Source organism: Tamandua tetradactyla, chromosome 14 (genome assembly GCF_023851605.1).
Source record: "Tamandua tetradactyla isolate mTamTet1 chromosome 14, mTamTet1.pri, whole genome shotgun sequence".
In the NCBI taxonomy this organism is placed as follows: Eukaryota; Metazoa; Chordata; class Mammalia; order Pilosa; family Myrmecophagidae; genus Tamandua; species Tamandua tetradactyla.
Window position 1 is genome coordinate 82,951,100 of NC_135340.1, and position 14,888 is coordinate 82,965,987.

Genomic DNA, 14,888 nt, shown 5'->3' on the forward strand with positions numbered 1-14,888 from the left:
TGCATTTTATGGATGGGGAATTGAGGCCCTGCAAGGTTAAGGGACTCGACTAAGGTCGCAAACCCAGGCAGTCTGGCTTTAGTTCCCAGGTTCTTCACCATTGTGCAGCAGGCAGGGAATCCGGTGGTACAAGGCAGATGTGGTCCCCGCTTTCATGGGGCTGAGGGTCAAGTTGGGGAGGCAGATATTCAACAGACAGTCGCTCAAGAACAATTGCAGTAAGTACTATGAAAGGAAAAGCAAAGGGTATCATGAGACTTAATAAAAGGGAGTTCTTAAATCTGAAGTCTTGGCCCAGAGTGGGGTTTGGGGTGTAAGTGAAAGAGACTTCCCAGAGGAGATGACATTTAAGTTGAAACTTGATGGATGAAAATGTGCTGATCAGGTGAAGAGAAGGGGAAAGAGTGATCTGGGTAGAGGAGAGGGAATGTGCAGAGGCCCAGAATTAGGAAATTGGTTGGGTCTTCAAAGAGCTAAACTTTGGTCCAGGTGGCTTGAGTGCAGTAAATGATAGAGAGAGAGGCAAGAGAGAGGTGGCACAGTTGGACGGGACAAGATCATGTGGCACCCTGAGCCACGGTAAGGGATCTGACATGAACAGATGTGGGTTTTGGGAAGTTTGCCTTCTGCCACATGCAGAATGGATGCAGCTGCGTAGGGTGGCGGTCTGGTGACCAACTCGGAGGCTGAGGCAGGGCTAAATAGGAAATGGTGCTCGGTGCATAAGGATGGTGGTAGTGGGGATGGAGAGAAGTAGATGGAGTCTCCACATTTTTGGGGGTAGGCTGGACAGGACAGATGTAAAGCACCAGGATTCTGAGCTAGAGCAGAAGGAGAAACTGCCTTGGCATCAACTCACTTTTTCTCTGCAAACACAGACTGAGTTCGTGCACTACCACCACATGCCAGCTTTGTGTGATTTTTTTGCTGGCATAGCTCCAGCCCCTAGAACGGGGCAGGCACATAATAAGTGTTTGAAAAATATTTGTTTAATTAAATTTGATGGAAGAACTGAGGCCCAGAGGAGATAAGGGAAAGGTAGAGCAGGAAAAAGAGTCAGTGAAGAAGGAAGAGAAAAAGCAGTCAAGAGAGGTAGGAGGGTACGAAGAACCCATTTCACAGAGATCTGGGTGGAGGCAGAGCAGAGGGGATTACCTGTCCATCCCGCCAGGCAGCAGCAGTGGCCTGTGACCGGATCACAGCCATCAGCATGGCTGCAGTCGCAGTGCTCACTGCAGTTCAGCCCAAATGTGCCATCCTGTGGAAAGAAGGGGGAGAGGGAAATGATCAGACCTGGATCCCTAGAGGTTCAAACACTTCTGTTGGATCTTGAAGCCAAAATGAGTAATAGCCCCATAGGGACTAGAGAGCCTGGGACTGAGATAGAGTGGGGTCCCTTTTTGTAACTGGAATTAGTGCAGGCATGAGGCCAATTCGAAATTTCTTTGGCTGCATTAACAGGACTATGGGACTTGAAGGGAGGGAGGTGGTAGTACAATCTTGATGGTCAAGCTCAGAAGGCTGAAATGACCATCAACTAAAATTGCAAATGAAAATGGACTTTGCAAAGCATAACACATCATCCACATGTAAAGAATGTTTATGGTTTTTTTTTTTTTTTTTTTGGCTACTAGAGGAGAAGGTAGGTGATCAGTATTTGCTATGTACTCACTAGCCATCAAGAGCCTTAAATATATTATTTTTCTTAATCCACATAACTCTAGGAGATGCCTCCATTATATTCCCATTTTAAAGGGGAGAAAACAGAATCAGAGAGGTGAAGCAACATGCCCAAGGTAACACAGTTAGGAAGTGGCAAAGCCAGGAGTTTGAAATAGGACTTCAAAGCCTACACTCATTCAACTATGCTACATGAACTAGTTTAACTTATTTGTATTTTAGATTAAGATTCAGCAATTAAGTCTGGGTGGTTACTGCTGGATGGTGCTTGGTTTAGTCCCACCACACTCTGATCATAAATTATAGACTGCTGAAACTAGAAGGAACTTAGACTATCTATCAAGGAATGTCAACTCTGCTGGGCCATAAGGACTGCCCTGGAGTGGTGTATTGAGAAAGACTCTGAAACTGCATTTGAGCTCAGGTAAAAGGGCCAGAGTCAATTAATGATAAAGCAGCCAGGGGAAAGAGATGCCATATCTGCCAAGTGTTTGTCACTTCACAGATAAAAAGGCTGATGTTCAAAGTAGGAAAGTGACCACAAAGTGGTTAGAGTTGGGGCTGGGACTTGAATTCAAATGTCCCACTGCTCAGTCCAGATAAAATAACCAGAGGTAAATGGCTTGAAGGGAGGCTGAGCCCACCCTGTCCCTCCCCATTTCTGCTATTGCCTGCTCACTCCCCACCCTTGGCACTTACTGGGCAGGGCAGTTCGCAGGTGTCCCCCAGCCAGCCAGGGCTGCAGGAGCAGGAGCCGTCTGCGGGGCTGCAGGCCGCCCCATTGGCACAGGCGCAGGTTGCATTGCAGTTCAGGCCCCATGTCCCACCGGGACATGGCAGGGCACAGTCGAGGCCCTGCCACCCTGAAGGGAGGGAAAGGGGTATGTGTCACCTCTCCATCCAGGCCCAGCACAGCTTTCTGCCCACCCTCCCCAGCTCTGTGCATGGCATTTCCTGGGTGATAATCTATATTCCACCCAGAGTCGACTCAAGTTACAAAAGGAGGGCCTAGAACCCAGGTCTCTTGCCTATAGGTTCTTACTGTTTTTGCGGCAGGTGCGTGAGCCGAGAAGGGAGTGCTATCTCTGCCCAGGGTGGATACAGTAGCTTATCTCAGGGCCCTTTGCGTGCAGGACAGCCTTACTTGGCATCCCGAGGCTGGTCCTTTGTCTATTTGCCCTCAGATCCATTCCCTACTCCTCTGCTCTGTTCTCTGTCATAGGGGCTGACTCCTGGCAGGCTGTATAACAGCTGCCTCCCAGATGTGTTTATGTAGCCAGAGCCTAGAAGGTGGGAACAGGGCAGAAGCCAGGTATCCCTCCAGTTTTTCTCTGCCTTGGGTGGGACCTCTGGCGTCTGAGTCTCACCCCCAGTCAGCCCCTCTGCCCATCGTCCCAGGTCCCTTCATGTGGCCCTCACTCCAGGGTTCTGGGAACTCTAGGAATGCTAGCAGTCTCCCCAACAGTTGCTGGTCTCTGGGTTAGTCACCTTCCCTTGTGGGCTCCTTTAGCAGTTCTAACACCACTGTAACGAATCTCCCTTATTAAATTCCTGCTGTTGAGGTTCCTGGCCTGGGTTCTGTTTTCTTGACTTTACCTCAACTAGCATAGGCTCCCTGACGACCCTGCCATGGGAGTGGGTGGAGCAGAATCATCCCAGACCCTCAGCTGGCAGACCACCTGGGCAGTGTACACAGATGTGGGGGATAGGATTGGGAGAGATGGCACCTTACCTTCCTTGCAGGTGCAGGAGCCATCTACCGGGGAGCAGATGCCACCATTGCTACAGCTGCAGACAGATGAGCAGTTGGGGCCATAGGTCCCTGTTGCACAAGGAATTGCACAGACTTCTCCCTGGAAGGGGAGACAGTGAACTTTGGGACAGAGGTTTTCCCATGTTGGGTTGCTATGGTAGGCAAAATAATGTCCCCCCGAAGATGTCCATGTCCCAGTTGCTGGAATCTATGAATATGTTACCTTACGTGGCAAAAGGGACTTTGCAAATGAGATTAAGAATTTAAGATGTCTAGATACTCTGGATTGTTTGGATGGGCCTAATATAATCATATGAGTCCTTAAAATAGAGATCACATGATCTCTATTTAAACCCAGGCTGTAGACACGGACATTTGGAGATGCAGAGCCCAGAAAATGTCACCATGTGCCTTCCTATGAGATGCTAAGCAAGCCAGAATCCAGAATTTTTCCCAGGAAAAGCTAAGTGAAGGCCCATAGATGCTTAGAGAGGAAGCCACTGGAATCAGAAGCTGGAAGCAACAGAACTGGAAACAAGGACCAGCAGATGTTAGTCATACGTCTTCCCATGTAACAGAGGAAACCCAGATACCATCCAGCCCTTTCTTCGGAGTCCAGGTATCTTTCTCTGGATGTCTTAGTTTGAACGTTTTTAAGTCTTTAGAACTATAAACTTGTAATTGAATAAATCCCCTTTATAAAAAAATAAAAATAAGAATTGAAAAAACCCAGGCTGTCTGCTTAACCACTGTGTTACGGGGGTCAGAAGCCAGGTTCCCTTGAAAGCGTTCTCGGAGATGGAGATTAGCAAGCTCTTGAGAATATCTTCTATGAAGGGCAAGGTCCCTTCATAGGGAAGCAGGACTGGAAAGAGGGAGAAGCTGGACTGAAGTGCAGATGCAAAGGTCTCAACTGATTTGCTAGGGAACTCTGGAGCTGGGATGGCCCTTCTAGTTATCCCACCTAGGGGAAAGGCAGGGTGGGCCTTTATAAACCCCCCTCCACCAATCACGGGTAATCTGCTGCCCCAGAAAGGGGATAATTTCAGGTGAGTTGGCTTTCTCCAGCTGAGGACAGTTTCTTCAGAGGGCCTTGACTGGGAACTCTCAACCTTGCTGCAGTGGAGGGATGAGGGCCTCCATCCTGAAGGGTGAGCCTGGGGACCACAAGACAGTGTCCACTACACCAGCCCTCCATGGGTGGGCTGTCAGCTCCAGGAAGGAGTAGAGAGTGAGGGCAATTCACTAGGGCAGGGGCACTAGGGAGGGGGGGCTTCAGAAGTCTCGAGGGGCAGGAGTATTCAGTTAATCAGAGAAGAGTGGCGTAAAGGCAGGTGAAAAGTAGACAAAGATGCAGAGGCTATGAGAACTGGGAATTTTCTCGGGGTAGCTGAAGGGAGGAGTATGTGTAGAGACGGGTGAGGGAGAGATTTAAAAGGGGGTTGGGAATCTTGAATGCCAGGGGACGGAGTTCAGGCTCTCTTCCCTGAGTCCCCCAGGACGTTCACTTAGAAATCCTTACTTCCCCACTCAGGACTTTCCTTTGGGGCTGTCTACTCTGGTGCCTGTCATCACTGGATGCTCAATTCCCTCTCTCTCTTCTTAGGAGCAGCTGGTCTGTAGTGCCTCCAACCAACTTCTCAGGTCTTAGACCCAGGCTTACTGTTGGGACCCTGATGCTGAGAAGAGTTTGGGCCAGAAGCCCAGAGCTCATGTGGGCCCTGCTAGCTGCGTGACATTGAACAGGTTGCTGCCCCTCTCTGAGCCTCAGTACCAGCATCTGTAAAATGATGAGCCTGGAGTAGAAGTGCTCACCTCTCAGCTTGAAGTGTCCCAAGCAGCTGGCCTCTCTATTTAGGCCACAGCAAGACGCAAGGTGGGTGTGGGACCCTTGGCAAAAGGAAGTTCCCTCTCCAGCCCTTTTCTGTTTCTCTGGTGCCTGTGAAGGCCGGGTCAGGGAGGAGGGACTGGGCAGTGTGGGGGCTTTCATAAGAAAGCCCCTGGTTCTCACACTTTCCCCTGCCAGACTCTGTAGGCTGTGGCTAGCTGGAGTCTGTCAGCTTTCCCATTAACCCCAAAACTCTCATTTCCCCAAGACTATAAATAACCCATAAAAATGTACTTGAGCTCAGAGAGGCTTGGCCCTGGCACAAATCACAGCACAGTTACACTTAAAGCAAACAAGGGTTTGCTTTAAGAGAAAAGATGACATCTTTCTCCTGGGGTCCTTATTAGTATCCCCACCCCTGGCTCCCTGGGAGGCTATGGGATTGCTGATGGGGCTCAGAGGATTCCCCACCCCGGTCCTGCTCCAAGGGGCAAGATGCAGAGCACCCAGCTTGAACTATCAACTCTGCAGAGCACAGCACCTGTTCACCATTTCCTCTCAGCAAAGCCCCTGCAGAGATATGTATAGACCGTCATTCTGGGGTTCACAATAGCCAGGGAGGCTGCCAGGTTGAGAGAATTTTCTGCTTCCAGAGAAGGAAATGGCAATGGCTTGTATAGTTGGCAACGAGAGTGAAGGAGGAAGAACCAGATCTCCCTTCCAGGAAGGCAATAGAGCAGAGGGAAAGACAACAGGCTCTGGTGCCATTCTGCTTCTACCACTTACTGTGTGACCTTGGATGAATTACTAAACCTTTCTGTGCCTCAGTTCCGACATTTGCCTTGGGAATAATATCCCTACCTCATAGGATTGCTAAGAAATGAAATGAGTTGTAAGTCATGCACTTAGAGCAGTGCCTGGCAGGTAGAAAGCATTATAAAAGCTATTTTTACTGCAAGCAAACAGTATAATTGAGAAATTAAGAGTTAACAAATAATTATGATTACAGAATCATTATACAGATGCTCTCCTTACTTCCTACTATATTAGAATAGCCAAAGGAAAAACAGCCTGAAATTACTGAAATGTAACCCAGCTGCCTCGATCTTTGATAATGATTGTATAACTATATAACCTTTATCTGGTGATTGTAAAAACCTTGTGACTGGCCCCACTTGCATCCCCTCATCCTCTTCTTCAATTTTAGAGTCTTATTTATGAGCACAAAAGACCTCTCCTAATGTTTATTAATGAAGGAGCTTGAGTCAGTCCAGAACTAACCTACCCTAATGCCTGAACTATCTTACTAGACAAAGCTGGATCTAACCAAAATTAGCCCATCTGACATGCCCAGTAGTTTAAGCTTTAACCTCCAAGTGACCTATACCTCATTATAATACCAAAAATCATGCCCATGCTTATATTAAGGCTGCCATTTTCCTACACATGTTCCGTGACTAAGCAAGTGATCAATCTGCGCATGTTCAATTAGATCAATTAGAGCCTCTCTAACTTCCTAAGACCTGCCCGTCCTTTGATTCTATAAAACCATCAGAGTTTCCGCAGTTTGGGAAGACAGAGCCCCTGCTTCATGCCTAGCAGTAAACTCTTCCTCTCTTTGAAACCTGGGAGTCTCAGGAATTGGTTATTTGAGTGCATTGGACAGAGGAAACCCCACCCCACCACTAACAGACACACATTTTCATCACTATCAACAATATCTCTTTTGAAAACAACACAGAAAACCCTCTAAGATTAAAGCAGAAAGCAGCTCCAGAGGACAGCTCCATCTCCCACTCACTCAACAAGTCCCGGGGCCACAGGAGGAAAGGAGCCTCTTACAGTGGACACGAACCATGGCTCTGCACTGCCTTGCTGTCCTGCCTCCTCCTCAGGCTGGCTCCTGGGTTCCCCTCCTCACAGCTGAAACAGGCTGGAACTCTTACCACCACGCATCAAGGGCGCACGGTCAGGGGAAATGAATGACCCCTACAGAATAGCTACTATTTACTAGGCATGCTCCAAACACCTCCTACATGCCAGCTTCTCACGGCAAAAACTAGGAGGCAGACATGTTTCGAAAGTGCACAGTCCTGATCTAAAGGAATATAAGGTTGGTACAACTAATGCCAGCAGCCCCCCACCATCCCCACCCCCATCCCTCACTGTGCTGACCTCTAGCGTTATCTGAATGCCTAGCTGGTTCAATCTCCTTAACAAGCCCCAAAGCTCTCTCTCTCTGTTTTCAAATGAACAGTCAAACCTTTTGTTCAAATTCCCCAACTCCTGGCCTCGGATCTGAGGGTCAGGCCCGGTCCATAGTCAGCTGGCTGGTTTCTGGTGATTGACATTCACGGCCATTCTCTCACCATAACACCGACGTGTTGGTGTGTGCGGTGCCTGACTCTGCAGAGGCTGGCATCTGCCCACACACACGGTGTGCCCACCTGTGCATCTCCCCCTGCCTGTGTCTCCAGGTCCATCTCTTTGTCCTTCTGTGTGGGTTTAGGTATAAATTTGCCACTCCTTCCTTGTCCTTTCCCAGTCCCCAGGCCTGCCCTGGTGGAATTAAGTGCACACACAGTAACGCCCCCCCCCACCCCCCACGCACACACTGGGGATTGCAGCCCACGTCTGCTTCCACCCCTGGGCTGTGAGCTCTGGAGATGAGAATCTGATTTTATTCTCGGCTAGATTCTCAGGGCTTAGGACCCTGCTGGGACAAAATGGGCTGTCCATAAATGTATAATTGAAATGAGGCATTTGGACAGAACCAGAAGCCCTGGACACTTTCTGATACTGAGCAAAAATGGGGTTTCTCTGCCCAATGCCCATAACAGCTGATCCATGACCCCAGGGTAACAGAGAGAGAAAGAGGTTATGGCTGCGTGGGAAGCAGGAGTTCAGGTGGCCTCTCAGCCTGAAACTCTGTTTAAGGATTTTAGGATTTTATGGATTTAAATCAAGGGCTGAGATTAGGCTAGACTAGCCATCACAATATAAGTATAAACAAGTTTAGGGAGCTTCAGTAATTGCAGATATTAGTATTTGGCTAGTTTACAATATACTAGAAAGTAAAAAAGCATCTATATAATGATTCAGTAATCATAAACATTTGTTAATTCCTAACTCCATATGCTTTATCTCTCAAGCCAAGCGATTCAACAAATGCTTACTGAGTGGGGCCAACTCTGAGCCAGTCCTACTAATAGGTATCAGGAGTTCAGAGAAGACTGCGACCTGGTTTTTAATCTGGGACCACTCCCAGGCAGCGCCCAGGCAGGCACAGTCCTGTCTACCCTCAGCTATGTTTATTTGTCCATTTAATTACTGTCTGCCTTTCCCAACTAGACCAGAATCTTTGTGATAACAGGGACCTTTATCTGTCTGAGTTGCCCTGGTGTCCCTAGCTCAGGGCCTGGCAGAGGTCTAAGTACTTTATAAACATCACAGAACAAATGAGCGAGGGGCCTGGGCTGGGGTTCTGTGGCTTGCATCACACACGGGCAGGAGAATATTGTCTGGTCTAAGGATGGGGCCCCGTGACTCCGTTGACTCCAGATCTCCTTGGGGACTCTCCTGAAAGGAGAAAGCCAGGCCAGGCCTGCTGGACTGTGCCTCGCTGCCCTCTCCCATCCTCTGCCCAACCCTGCCAGGCCAGGGTGAGGATGAGAAGCACAGCCTGGAAAAGTACCATTCTGGCCTCCAGTGCATCCCCTCAGGGAGACAAGACCAGAGACAAAAGCAGAGTGGGACCTTGGAAATGAGCAATCCACTGCCTTCATGACCAGGAATAGGACACCAGGACCCAGCGTGAGCCTGGAGGCAGAGCTGGGGGAAACAGCTACAGGTGTGGTATCTCATCAGCCTTCCTCGCCCCACCCTAGTACCTGTACCAAACCAGCCCTGGATTTGCATGTGCGGATCTTTTCAAGCAGAGAAAAGGACTGGGTGAATCCAGGGTCATGACCTCAGACCAGAGTTAGAAAGTTTGCTTTTGGCATCTCAGGTGCTTGACATCGCCCAGCACCTCTGCTCACTCCCCCACCCAGCCTGTGCCCAAAGGCCCTATACTGAGGCTGTTTCCCAAGATCTCACCCCCCCCCATAACCCCCACTGCTGGGGACAGTCTTCTGGTCTGATGGACTCATGGTAAGGCTAGGTATATACAGAACCTACCTAATATATGTGGCTATTGAAATCACCCAGTCTCTCGAATTTTTCACCATCCAAAGACCCTTTCAATTGCTCCCTACCCCCATGCCCAAAGCTCTCTCAATGTGAAAGCACTGCTGTAACTCTGCTGGTAGCTAAGGCAGCACTTATTGAGCAGGTGTGATATGGCCAGCGGCCACATGCAGTGTGACTCTGGGGTGGTGTCTTCCCACCAACCTCGATCTAGAGATTCCTGTGATGTCACCTACAGCCAGGTATGCTCACCTGGGATACCACATTGAATTAATTTAATTCCAATAAAAAGAAAAACCTTGCTCTTTTAGTTAGCCTCATCACAGGAATACAGAATTTCCTGTAGGCTTTGTGAAACGTCCAAAAATACTCTAGGTAACCTGCTGCAGCCTTTGCAGTTGTCTAGCTGGGAACCACTGGCTGGGTCATCTCTAAGGGCCTTTTGGCTTTGACTCCCTGAGCATCTTCCTGCCTGCAGCAGGGGCCTTAGCCCTAACGAGGGAGGAATGGTGAGGATGCAGGCGGGGGGCCCATGCACGGGCTGGGCCTGGTCGCATGCCCATTCTTAGCTGTGGGTGTCAGAGCTGGCAGCGGGATGATGGGAAGCACCCAGACCTGTTTTACAGGTGAGAAAACTGAGACCAAGAGCGGGAAAGAGACTCGTCCAAGATCTTGCAGATAAGTCAAGGCAGAGATGGGTTCCGAACTCAAATTTCCTGGCTCCCTTTCCAGTCGCAGGATGCGAACAGCTACAGGGTGAAACCCTGGGTTAACCCGTGCTGCCCCTGTTCATATTGACAGTGCACTTGGCACCTCAACACAGAGCAGGACATCCAGAGGAAATGCGCCCTGACCTCGAGGAAGGGCTGCCCAGAGGCCCAGACGCTTTTGCCCTCTCTTACCATCTGGAAGGGTGTTTTCATTTCCCGAACTATCCCTATCTCACCACCCTAACCCACAACCTCGCAATCTCTGGAAAGGGAACCCTCCGATTCCTACTGGAGAAAGCCTGCCAGTCCTGCTTAGCAGCTTCATTTTGTGAATGGAGAGCAGATGCAAACTCTTCCTCCCATCCAAAGGCCTGTTAATTATAGATGCAGCATTGGCTATTAACATACTGAACTTGATTTGAAAATGCTGCTGGCAGAATGGAAGCCCAGAGCTGCTCTCACTAAAGAGATGCAAAGCTCAACTCCACCTTCCACCTGCCTGCCCACATATGCAGCAGACAGCGCAGGCCCACACCCTGCTGGGCACTGAGCTATATGTTCCATTCATTATTTTTTTTAATGTTGTTTATTGAATTTTTCTCCCCAGAAACATGCTGCTTTGCAATTCAGCCCTGTTTGGGAAAATTCATCAACAGCTGGGCTTCCCGTGTCGATAATCTGTTTTCCTTGCAATGGGCAAGGAGGTTGAGGAGGGTTTTTGGAGTGGAAGAAGAAAGAGGATAAAAGGTAGGGGACCCTGTCTCACACAAAAGAGGGAGGCAATTTTGTGAGTTCTTCTCCGGGTCCCCTTAAATATGCTCTGTGGGCGGGAGGGATGGAGTCGAATTGGCTTCTCCGGATGAAGCCTCCATGGCCTCCTGCCTGCCTGCCATCAGAGCTCGGCAGACACGACTCTGGGATGGGCCACGAGGGGCCCCTGTGTCCTTTTGTTGGAAAGGCAGGTGAAATGGTTTAGGCAAGAAAGGGTTCTAGACCTGGGATCAGAACACATGGGCTTAAGTGAGCCAAATGCACCAGCCCATGCTGGTTTGGCCTCATTCATTCCCCTACTCATTTCACAAATGTTTATTGAACATCTACTATAGTCAGGCACCATGAGAGGTCCTGGACCTCACTGATCATTAAACAAGACCAGATGTGTCCCAAGGTCCCTTTAACCCTCTCCCTATCATCAAACTTCAGGGCAGGTGTCCCCGATACATGTTCCTTTGTGGCATTTATAATTATAACAAAATAATCATTTTCTAAAATCCCCCTTATGCATTAGATTGTAAGTTCCGTGAGGGCAGGGACAGCGTCTGTTCCATTCAACTTTGTGGCCCCAGCCCAAGAAGGGTGTTGCTTCCACGGGACTGGAGCACGAAGGATATTAAGGAAGGACGAGAGAGACAGACGGGATCAGGGGCTCTGAAGCTTAGTGACAACAGACAACTTTATTCCTAACTAGTTCCTGCTTATATACTGCAGGGCTTATGTGACAAAAAGCATGCATGCATTTCGTGAGAAAGCAGAGTGCTTAGTTTTCAGTGTTTACTCCCTACATACTAAAGATAGCCATAAAGAACTTGGGGTTAAGGAAAAACATTCTCTCCCTCCCAGACTGTTCTCCATTAGTCAGATAACAATCTCCACAGTTTACTGCCGACGACGCCTCCCTGAGGCCAGTTGCTCCCAATAAATTCCGCAGGTCTTCCATTAACCCTGGCTCCTACAGTAGGGGCCCAATACTTATGTGTTGGATTGATTCAGTCATTTGGGGAATATTTCTATGTACTAGCATTGAGGCAGGTTAGAGGGGGAAGGAAAGAGGGGGATGTGGCCCTAAGACCCATACTAAGAAGTTCCCTTTTGCACCCACCCGCTTAGCCCGCGGTACCCTAGCCCTTGCTCAGGTCAGTGCTGGAAAATAATCAGTACAAAGTGCGGCTCGGCAATTCCTCATGAGCAAACCAGAGCTGGAAGGGCCCCTCCAAGTCCTTATAATGGAAGGATCGTGACCTCAGAGGGCTTCTCCTCCTTTGGAGAATGCCCACACTCACCACTCCTCAAGCACGTACGTTCACTACACATTAAAGTTTTGGGCTGTGCATACTGACTAGTCCTAAGAGTCTTGGCTGTGCACACTGACTAGTCCTTAGAGTTTGGCTGTGCACACTGACTAGTCCTTAGAGTTGGGCTGTGCACACTGACTAGTCCTTGAGTTTGGCTGTGCACACTGACTAGTCCGTAAGCACCTCCACGGCATTAGCCCCTGGGTGAGGTTTTGACTTCTTCAAGGATTTCCAGGGCTCTCCAGCACCCAGCCGAGAACCCCCAGGGCTGTCCGGCATCAGCACGTGTTAGACATGCTGCCAAGTCAGGTGAGCAAAACAGAGCTTGTCCCCACTCTCATGGGGCTTACTGTCTATTGGCCGGAGGCAGGGTGCAGGGGAGGGAGGGAGTACAAGACGAGGCTCTGGCATGAGAGGGCATAGACTGGTTCCCTCCCTATGTCCAGGTGTCCTGCAGGCAGCCTTTGGTGGCCTCCCCTAGCCTCCAAATACTTCTGTTCTTCTCCCTCCTGGATAAAAGGGCCACCAATGGTGGCTGCTTTTGGTGTCCACTCGGTGCCCAAGGCTACTTCAGCAGTGCATATATGTAGTGTGCTTTACTGTTTACAAAGATTTTTGCTGGGCCAGTGCCTGCTCTTTGGCCAGCAGACTGCCAGTCCTAGGTCTGCTGCGCTGCCCAGCAATGAGCCCTCGGGCAATGGGCTCCCAGGTAAGGAGTCTCATTTGTGATTTTTCAGGGAAAAAGAATGACACATGGCCCACAAGACAAAGAGAGGACAGCTTGGACCGAAAGACAGCCACTGCAGCCTCTCCAACACAGAGCAAACCTCGCTGGACCTAATTAGTGTCGCTGATAAAGCAGCAACTGACAGTGGATATATGTTGGGGAAAAGAAATTTTGCATAAGACATGAGGAGCAGAGGGCCAGCTAGAGTGAGAGAGAGAGGGATGGAAGCCACTTGCTATATCCATTCCTTATCCTTGCTTCTTTGTGCTGAGTGCAGAGTACCCAGGGCCTGTGGGGCTTTCATTCTGTCTGGCTCCCAAAGTGGGGGATAGTGGGAACTGACCCCCTGGAACATTCATTTTCTCATCTGTGACTATCCAAAATGAATTGAACGCCAGTGACCTGAGAACTCTCTGTACAGGTGTGCAGATTGTGCACTGCACAAATCTAGCAGCACCACTGACATGACATGGTCGATTTGTGGACCTATTTCATTAGTCTTCTGGCAGATGTCAGTACAGTGTCTTTGTAAAGGGGCCCTTTTTTCTAATTTGCATTAAGATGCTCTCTGACCCTGACTCCTCAAGATGCCTCTCTGAAGGAGCACAAATAACCTCCCCAACAGTCCCAAACAGTTATTGAAAATTTTCAGGGCGACCTGAGAAGTGGTGGGCAGGGCCAACCCAGCAGCTGGTCTGAAAGAATATTTGGGGTCAAGTTCAGGCCACGTCAGTTATTGACTCTGTGATCTGCGGTCCTTCTGGGGACTCAGCTGCCATCATAGTAAAACCACAAAATTTCTTTTCTTGTCTGCCTCAGTGCCCTTGTCCTACCTGTTGGTGCTCCCCCTTCTCTGACCACCTCCTTTCCCAAGAATCTCTCCTTATTGGCTGTGAAGGCCTACTCACTAAACTCTTGAGAGGTGTTTAAATCTTATCAGGAGCCTCCCAAAGTCAAAAATCCCTGAGACTTTCGTGCAGAGTACATGCATGGTGGGTAGCCCATGTTAGGGAAGTGGGGGGGGGGGTGAGACTCTGGTCCTTGCCACTGACCATGCCCTTTCACCCCACCAGACGGAGCTGACCTATTGGTTTAGGGCAGACTGACCCATCCCCATAGCTGAAGACAGAGGGGAGGAAGGAAACGGAAGCTTTTCACCACCCACTTTGGGCCAGGCAGTTTTTTGTCCCTTGCCTCCTTTTGTCTGTTTAACAACACTGCAGGGAAGGAATTACTATCACCATCCTAGAGAGGGGTTTCTCCAAGGCTGGAGGTGTTAGGTGGCCCCAACACACCCCGTGGGAAAGGGGCTGACTCACCCCAATGGCCATGCTCTCTCTTTCCACCAGCTGGCAGGTCAGAAGTGACTAAAGCCCAGATGTTGTGAGCAGCTACTTTGTGCTAAGTGTGCATCATGATAATTTCACAATCTTCTTTCCTACACATTTATCAATAAGCGTATGTTGAGGATGGACGCAGGAATGGTGACTAGGGGCTAACTGTAGAACTCTATCTTGTTAGGAGGCGTCTGACGTCCAAAAGCCTTCAAGACTCAAAGGAAGGCAGCTAAGATGGTCGAGTAATAGGCAAAGGAAGTGAGCATTAGACTGGGGATTGTTGCTGACACCCATCAATAATGTCTATCCTCAGAAAGCTATAGGGCTGTCTACACTGATGGTGATGACAGCGATGTGGGTTGAAGATGGGGATGCAGCCCACATGACATGTGCTGGCAGGCCTCAGCCCATTGTTAAAAAGAAGGAGATTTCTATGAGTTTCCATTTCCTCCTTCTGGCCTCATCTCCCTCTCCCTACTTCCCCAAGGCTGAGCCCTGTCCTCTGATCTTGCACTTCTGTGGCTCAGAGAGAAAGTCCAGACTCAGCAAAGAAACCCAGAAGTTAAAACCCAAGAGGTTTAACTGGAGAAGAA

At 49.3% G+C, this 14,888-nt stretch overlaps 1 protein-coding gene across 5 annotated transcripts in view; it reads right to left on the reverse strand.

The window, feature by feature from the left end:
• MEGF11 (multiple EGF like domains 11) overlaps nucleotides 1-14,888 on the reverse strand; it is a 239,853-nt gene that overhangs the window by 48,404 nt on the left and 176,561 nt on the right. For all 5 annotated transcript variants that reach the window (XM_077128271.1, XM_077128270.1, XM_077128269.1 and 2 more), the window contains exons 10-12: nucleotides 3,413-3,533; nucleotides 2,380-2,543; nucleotides 1,156-1,258 (exon numbers count right to left, since the gene is read on the reverse strand). In XM_077128271.1, the coding sequence (XP_076984386.1) occupies nucleotides 1,156-1,258; nucleotides 2,380-2,543; nucleotides 3,413-3,533 (388 nt within the window). The remainder of the gene's footprint in view (nucleotides 1-1,155; nucleotides 1,259-2,379; nucleotides 2,544-3,412; nucleotides 3,534-14,888) is intronic.